General features: G+C 42.3%; 1 protein-coding gene across 1 annotated transcript; it reads right to left on the reverse strand.

Annotated features, from left to right (window-relative positions):
* Positions 1-6,677: 6,677 nt before the first annotated feature.
* ssr4 (signal sequence receptor, delta) lies at positions 6,678-8,721 on the reverse strand. Its single transcript, XM_056599026.1, has 6 exons — positions 8,564-8,721; positions 8,219-8,337; positions 8,033-8,107; positions 7,846-7,935; positions 7,662-7,727; positions 6,678-6,929 (listed from the first exon to the last, which is right to left on the reverse strand). Exons 1-6 carry the CDS (start codon positions 8,610-8,612, stop codon positions 6,825-6,827), a joined length of 504 nt encoding a protein of 167 aa, XP_056455001.1. The 5' UTR covers positions 8,613-8,721; the 3' UTR covers positions 6,678-6,824.
* Positions 8,722-8,774: the final 53 nt, after the last annotated feature.

Here is an 8,774-nt window from a genome sequence, read left to right on the forward strand (position 1 = left end):
ATAAGAATAAAAAAGCCATAGGAACTTGTGCGCTTGCAGAGCCATAAGGGGGGGGAGCATATGGGACAGATCCCCCCCCCCCCCCCCCCCTCCTCACTCCGCATGCTGAACGCACAGTCAACTTCATTTCACTTAAATGACCTCCGTTGGCGCTTTTGTTCCATGTCGTTCGGTTGTTGGTTCACTCGCATTGCTGTATGTGTGGATTATTTGCAAGTAAGTAAGAACCATGAATGTTGAATGTAGGCCTACACACCCCGGCCCATACCATGTAACAGTACACCGATTTTTTGTATTTTTCGGCATGGCTACCATATAGCCTTGAGCTACGTACCCCCGGAGGTGACAGAGGATTTCTTTCTTTTTAAAATAAAAAATATTAATATATTTTTCCAAAGATTGCCTCGAAATACTTATTACGTGGCATTGTAATACATATTTTGTGTCCTCGAAATCCTTGAAGTGACATCTTATTAATGACATCTCTTCCATGCCCAGCGGCGGGTTGCACACCTGCTGTTGATTTATTATTTATTACCTGCCAAGAGCAGGAATGCAGTCCCGCGCCGGGCATGGAAGTGACTAAATCATTTTGAGTCAGCAAAAGGACTATAAAATTATGTAAAACTAATTTGTGGCCATGGAATAAGTATTTCGGGGCCATGGAACAAGTATTTCGAGGCAATAAATTAGTATTTCATGGCCACGACTTAATATTTCTCTGTCCGTATATTGCCTGTGCTGTACTGTTGGATAATTTCAGGTCTTAACCTAACACTTTTTACAATACACTAACAGGTAGGCCTACTTAAAACTCAGCTTGATAAAACAAGGTCGGCATGTAGCCTAATTATGGTAACACTTTACATTAAGAGTACATTGATTAACCACTCATTTAAATTAGTTAATGATTATTATATTGCGTTAGATATAGGGTTAGTGATTAACCTTATCAAATAATGTAACTTAATATCTTAGTTGAGAACATGAGCACCATTAGTTAACATGAACACAATTAGTAAAAGATCACTAGACCATTAGTTAATAACTCTTAGTCAATAAATATTGCTTAAATATTAACTTATGTGAAACAATGGTTAGTTCATGTTACCTTATTTGAAAGTGTTACCAATTATTATCATGTTTTTTTAAAGCAGCGATTCGTAGCCCCATTGTCTGACATTGAACTCCAAGTGCCTTTATTGCTGGTAGCTGGTTACCCCTGCTAAATGTGTTTTGACTATGATGTCATGTAAACATGTTATTCTTAGAAGTTAGCTACTGCAACAGCAGGGATCTTTAGGCACCTTGTGTCACCACTTGAGCCATTTCTCATCATATTTATTTTCGTGTAGATAATAATATACATACTGTATATCTTAACATTTCAGTTTACTTTTTTCCATGTTGTCCATGTCGTTTATGTACAGTTTTTATATCAAACGTTTTTTTTTGTCTTTTTTGTCTTTGAAAAGTAGTGCTGTAGGCCCCTTCCACTGAAAACACTTACAAAAGCAAAGTTATTACTATCGTTTCATAAGATTGTTAACCTCTTAAAAAGCTGTTATCATTTCCCTGTGTGTATAAAACAAGATTAAATGTAACTTTAATGTTCATACTATTGTACCGGCATTGTGTTAGACGACGGTTGAAAAAAACTCTCGTGTGTGTGTGTCTGTTTTGTAACCAATGAGTACAGTGTGATGCGTCAAAGGAAAAAAGCAGGGAAGAAAAACAGGGGGGGAGCTGAGAGTCACTCAGCAGGTCAGCCACCGGGATGCTTTTTCGGTGTCTCGAGGGTTCCAAGGGGGGTGGAGGTCGAACGAGAACAGGCGCCTCACCTTTCCCTCTAAGCAGGTCAGGGTGAAGGAGTGATGCTGTGGCTCTTTGATTCCGTGCCAAGCCAAGAGGTCGCCGCAGCATCAACAGCGCTGCATGTCTCTGTCTTTGTCGGATCAGGAAACGGAGCGACGGCTTACAAAACCCCGTCCGTGTGTTGGTGTGTGTTCCTCTTTCCTGGCAGGAAGTTGAAAGGTCAGAGGATGATTCTTGGCTGTCTGGAAAAAAAAGGCGGGGTAGGCGGTGAAGGGGGGCGAGGCGATCACTCAGAGTGATGGGACCAGGAAAGAGACACACTCTGCTTTGCATTAAGCTGCCTACACAGCCTTTTAGAGGTTCTTTCAACAACTACATAATAAATGTAGCCTACTTTGGGTGCCTGAAAATAACACTGACGCAAATACCCACAGAGTGCTTCTACATGCCGTATAGGAGCTATAAATATGAACTCCTGAAAAGGCTAATCGTTCGATCACAGAGGATGACCAAACATTATTGATTACACAACGGACTGATTATTTATCTCCATCGGTGTCAAAGTGTTAAATTATTGGAGCTCAATTCATGCCGTCGCTGACCTTCTGTTAATGGAATCTTGCTGCTACGTGGGTGTGTGTTTACAGTGCATGCAGAAAAGTGGATGTCTGAGTACACGTGTGTGTGTGTGTGTACTCTTCTCGTATTCTGTGTGTTTTTACGGCGTGTCGGGCGATGCAGTGCCGATGTGTAAACTCAAGGTCGCCGCTTCGTTAGGGGGGGAGGGGCAACTTCCTGCCAGCATGCCGGCTGCGTGACAGGGCCAGGCATCAGAGAGATGAACGACACCGCGCCTGATCTCCACCGTGCACACAAGGACAGGGCCCTGCAGGTGAGCTCTAAGGCAATTCAAATCCATTATCGTCGTCCACGTGATCTGCATGAGCCAATGGCCTGAAGGGATGGGAGGGATCCTGCTCAGCAGTCTTCACCAAGTCAGTAGAAATAAGATCCGCTTCCGAGGAGCTTCTCAAAGCTGATCCCCCCCCCCCCCCGTGTGTGTGTGTGCGTGTGTGTGCGTATGTGTGTGTGTGTTTGTTGTTCAACCCGACCACTGCTGGGCCCGTCACTGAGCTCATTCCAACACAGCGGTGGGCCTGTACTGGCCTGGATACACTTCTCCATCCCCTTTAACCCCAGAGGAGCCGCGCCCCGGTCTTAATGTTTCATAACACTGGGCGGGCACACATAAAGATCTAAATAAAAGTATTGGTCCGTATTTCACCTTTCCTTATCTGGTTTGGTATCGTGGCCAGTGGCTGCTGTCAGAACACCCATTCATTTCTTTTTTGGGGTATGATTTACGCAAATACACTTTCTCCCATTAAAGGCATTCACACACCAGGGAGGTGAATATGCAGAGGGAGTAGCTGTTTGCAGGGTGATCTCACGCCACGTTTAGCCATATGGTCTCTTTTTATTGCCGATAAAGAAAACGTTAAACTAATAATGAGGGGTAGTGGTAAATGAAAAGGTTATCGCCCCAGGGAAACTATAATTCTCAGTTTTACCACTTGCACTTACATCTTTCAATGCTCTTTCACAGGGCGGAATGTACGTGACTTTTCTCCATGCGTTCATTTCTAGTTTGACATGACCTGTCTGGTTGTGTCAGCAGAATCAGGATGTGTATTGTTTTATGAGCGTAAAAGACACACAAAATGTATGAGCAACAGAGGTGTGTTTCATAAGGGTCTCCCATATAGAGTATTTCATCGCTCTTATCCAATGAAACAACTGAAGGAATGCTATAGAACAATGCTGTGTTATTGCTGCTGACCTAAGGGTGGGAAATCATTGGAGAGAGTTTCGGGCCCTAATGCTGGGATAAGTTGTTTTCAAAGAAAAGTGGGGGGAAAAGATCTGTCCCCATATATGGTTCGTTTTCATAAGTCCATCGCCCCTTTCCCTACTCAAAGCGGCCCTAAACCATACCTAAAAGGAAGACAGGAAGCAAGGGATAACGACTTACAAGAACAAAGGCCCTAGACTGTGATGCTAAGCACATTGACATTTTTTCCGGTTGAAAAAAGGTATTAAGATGTCTCGCCTTCTCCCCGTGTAAAGCCCTGAAGTAATTCCATCCAAAACAGTTTTCATTTGGATTTCACGGATCAGAACCCCGGCGTGACCGACGCTGTTTCGTCCCATTCTCTAGTCAGGGAGGTCTGTTTACAAAGGGCTTCTCCGCCGGGCTAACGTGTGAAAAATGAGCAGCGGGTAAACGCTACTGTAGCCCAAGAAAGCATGATGAGAGAGACCGCTTGACGCCGGTTTCGACACTGCTGAATACCGCTAACCTATCGGGGTCTGACTCTTACCCCAAGTCCACATCTCAAACACCTCTGACAGGCCCGCTTTGCTCTGCCTCACAGCACACACAGACGCACACGCACACGCATGCATACACACACACACACACACACACACACACACACACACACACACACACACACACACACACACACACACACACACACACCACACACACACACACACACACACACACACACACACACACACACACTCACACTCACACGCACGCATGCACACACACACGCACGGACGCACCCACACACACGCACAATTTTTACGCCAGGATAATTCCATATTCAGTATTTTAGCAAACAGTTTTAGAGTTACTACGGGTTTTTTTTTTAGAAGGACTAGGCTACTTCATGCGATCCTCATGCTGTGTTAATCTGAGTTGGCCAAATTCCCTAATTTGTAAATTGTTATTCTTGGTTTTCCTGTTTTGTTGACCGCACTGCAAGCCAAATGGCACATAAAATACACCTATCTCAGAGCCTAAACCTTTCCTGTGGTAGCTTTAAGCCATTTTCTTTGCATTGTTTTTCGTTGACCATTACCATTCTGTCCGTCTTTCCACAGTGTGAAAGAGGATTCCATGAGGAAGTTCCTGGAGCATTTGTCATGAACCAATAGTCATGGCTCTATTGTTACTTCACTAAGGTAACAAAACAAAAGCCAAGATATGCTTACATAATGTAGAGTGTTCCAGCCTGTGGCTTTTAGCCATGCATGACATGGATGATCTGTGGATATTCCTTGTTATGGGACGTGTAATGTCTGCCTCCCATATTTCCACTAATTTAAACAATTTCACTCAAGGGAAGCGCAGAGAATTTACTGTTGCACTGCAAAGAAAGTTCACTGAAGACTAAGTTCAGCTGTACCCTGTGTGCACACACTCGTTCCCACTGGCTGAATACAAAAATAGAAATGCTAAGTTTACATCTATGCTTCAGCCAAGAACAGATAAACATGTTCAGTACAGTTTGATGCAATTACACACATGACAGATGTAATACTAAGAAATCTTCATGAAGCAGGGCCAAATATGCAATGCATTATAACGGTACGTGGTATTATACATGCTAGGGAGAATCATGATATAGCAATAACAGATATCTGCCAGACACTGATGTGTTGGGAGGGTGACAGCTAGGAAGCTTGGAATGAAGCTCACAGCTGCCACTTAGTGCTTAACGTACAGTACTGCAGGCAATTCTATATCTATGCACTTTTTAGCAGTCAGTTCCTATTAAATCGGAGGTCAATGACAAAGTGTTGACTTTGGTTGCCTCAGTATTGACCAAAAAAACTTCCATTTGAATATTAAAGCCTAAATATAACACTGGCTGTGGAGCGGTTATTAACTTGAGATTAATTAACCTCCAGCCTATGACGTTGAAGCGGAAATTCATAAATATCTTACAGTATATTGATGGAACCAAAGGATCATCAACGTCTAAACAGACCATTACAAACGGTAGAAAAAGGAAGCTGGAAAACAATAACTCTTTTTGGTTTTGCTGATGTACATAAACAGTGGCGGAAGCAGCTTTCCCCCTCAAGACTCCATTACCCCCTCGATAACCTCAGGGGAGGTGCTTATGGAATAAACGTTTCTTTTATTTTTTCGTGTACTTTCAACGTTTTAAAAGTTGTGCCTCAAAGATTGTTTGTGGCCATGACTTACCAAATGGAGGTAATGTAGTCAATACTTTTTATGTAGTCAATACTTCACTACATAAAAAAAAAAGGTAATCCAAGGAGAAATTATTTTAGAATAGGTTTTGGACTCTTTCACTATGCAAACCAGAATGGTCCATAAAAGTAACTCATGTTTAAGACATTCCTGCTTCAGATCACAACAGCTTGAGTGGAGGCTGCATGTTCTAGTAGTTATGAGTGGAATAAAACTCTGGACCACAGGGTTGAAGAGTCACTTCACACAATCCAAATAACTAACCAAAACAAAACAAAAAACATTTTATGAAATATGTTGCTATGGAACCAAGACCATAGATATATTCTGGTCTGCCTAAACTGAAATTGGAAGGCCCATATGTTGCTGAACTTCAAGACACAACATCAACACATCACACTTGGACAAAAACAGACCATTTATTGAGTGAACCGCAATGAGCATGAGACACAAACACAATGTTTGACCTCTTTAGGCCATCCAGTGGAGTCACAACTTTGATCATGGATTTATGTCAAATCTCAGCCATCTAGACTAATCGGTTTGGAGCATATCTGTTCAGAACTCAACCCAAATGCTGCAGACACACAGAGAAGGGAATTAGTTTGCATATCATTTCAGACACCTTGCTTAAAAAGGGGACATTTTGAGCCTTTGAGAGACAATTAAAAACACATGTAAACCATGCACGTGTTTTTTCTTCTGTATTCTTCCGAAATAACTATACTGGTCCAAATCTTAAAAAAGTTTGTTACAGACACGGTCTGTGAAAGAAAACAAAAACAAAAAATACAAAATGACCACTGCTCTATCTCCACATCTCAGAAAATGAGACTTATGACAATATTCTGGACCATGGACTACTTGACACGTCCCGCCAGAATTCAATATTCTTTGTAAAGATCCGTTGGTGTTAACATTGCTTCGTCTCATTCCTCTATGCCTGGATGGTACTCTTTGCACTGAAGGCGAGGTAGTAGACCAGGATACCGACGACTGCTGCCAGCACCTCAGTAGACACCCATGGGCCATTCCAGGCGCCCTGTGGTCAAAAAGGGAAAAAAATAAATAAAATAACAGGAGTTAGAAAATTGAAAACAGAACACCAGAAATGAAGCCCTCAAATTAACACAGCTATCCAAACATACATTTCAAGCATTTCTTGGATTCTAGACCACTCAAGGTCAATGTGAAAATGTTTCCTTTATTGCACCCAATTTCTTCCAATTATGGACAACATTGGGTATTCCATCTTCCTTATGAACCTGCTTTCCGATTTTGCATTTGTAAGTTGGTCTGGCTTTGTTTATTGCAATAATGTGGTAGCTAAAATAAAGTCTCACATTTCAAAAGATCCAGTTACAAACAATAGAATAAGTCTTAGAAAATAAGTAGGCCAACTTTTTTTTGTGTGTTATATCCAAACACATAACAATTTATATTGCAATGCATTCATACGCAGCCATCAGCGCACATGGTGGATATTAAGATGGAAGAATGACTAATAATTAAATCCTTCTTTAATTCTCTCTTTAGTAATTTCAGTCAGACAATTTCCCAGAGTCCTAATATAGCAACAAACTTGAACAACATTTAAAGTTCAGTCCTGCAATGGGTCTCCCCAAAGCCTTCTGTGGAGTTTTATCCAGATGGAAACACATTCCTCCAGTGTATAGACTGCCAACAACTGGTCAATTTACAAAAGTCTGGCCCCTCAATAAGCCTGGTTCATTGCGAGTGCCTACCTACAGGGACTACTGTAGAGAAAACTTACCCTGTGATCAACGTTGACGGAGAAGAGGGGCTGAATGGCAGCAACGTCTTCATTGTTTCTCTGAGCCTGAAAAGCATGCAGTACAGACATTGACTACCGGTTGTCTTGGTCAAGGTCGTATCCGCAGCTCATTGGCTGTACATCACGATGAGTACATTATTTGACATGTGACGCAGAGACATACCTTGCGCAGGGAGCTGTAGGACTCCTCATCGAAGAATTTCACTTGATAAGTTCCAGAACTGGCCTGTTTGTGAGGAAGGCTCCAAGACACCTAAGACACATGGTTGTGGTGCAACCAAATATTTTGTCAATAAAAAAAAATTAAGTGCTGGGTTCATTGACCGAAGAATAGCGGTTTCGAGTCCTACCTGGTATTTGCCAACATCCTGGCCTCTTGTCACTGGGAACTGTCTTCCATTGACGTCAGCATACAGCGCCACACTCTGGTGACAAAGGATATTGCGTGTCACAGAGCATAAAAGGCAAGGAGCCGCTCCTCAGAAGATCACTTTATTATAGGTTCAAACAAACGAATGTTGGAGATGAACATTTACCTGGGCTCCGTTTGCACAGGCCAGACTCAGCTCAACAATGAAGACTGACTCGGATGAGATAACAGCGTCGTTGGTCGTGTAGGCCGAGGGGCTGATCACTGGATCTGTGCAGCTATCAGCTAAACTCAAGAAAGGAACGCATATGTTGGGATGTATTGCTGCCATGTGTATTATTATAATATATGCCATGTATATATTATAGTTTATTATAGTCAACCTACATAAAGCTTGGTTAAACACGTCGGTAAACAGAAGTAACACACTGAGGATACGAGTTTGGCATGCGAGCGCTAGCAAGAAGAGACATTCAATCGACAAAAATAAGTATCGCCTTCGTTAACTTACCCGAGCAGGCACACACTAAAAGTGCGAAGAAAGCTGCTATTCTGAACATGACGATTTCTGGTAATGTTTCACTAGAACTTGAGGTACACGTCTGTTCCTTTTTTCTGCCTGAAGTCCACCTCAGCTTTCAGACCGGTGCACTGTAATGACGTGTACAAAATTCGCGAAACGCATTGTGGGTAGGATTTGTATTGACACGTCATTTGATCTA

This window comes from Gadus chalcogrammus, chromosome 1 (genome assembly GCF_026213295.1).
Source record: "Gadus chalcogrammus isolate NIFS_2021 chromosome 1, NIFS_Gcha_1.0, whole genome shotgun sequence".
Taxonomy (NCBI): Eukaryota; Metazoa; Chordata; class Actinopteri; order Gadiformes; family Gadidae; genus Gadus; species Gadus chalcogrammus.

What these genes read in the sequence shown, in the direction of transcription:
- ssr4 (XM_056599026.1), bottom strand. Translation starts at nt 8,612, where the DNA reads ATGTTCAGAATAGCAGCTTTCTTCGCACTTTTAGTGTGTGCCTGCTCG. An exon ending in CCTGTGCAAACGGAGCCCAG is followed by an intron (nt 8,108 to 8,218) that starts GTAAATGTTCAT and finishes CTTTGTCACCAG; the next exon opens with AGTGTGGCGCTGTATGCTGA. An exon ending in CCGTCAACGTTGATCACAGG is followed by an intron (nt 6,930 to 7,661) that starts GTAAGTTTTCTC and finishes TTTTGACCACAG; the next exon opens with GGCGCCTGGAATGGCCCATG.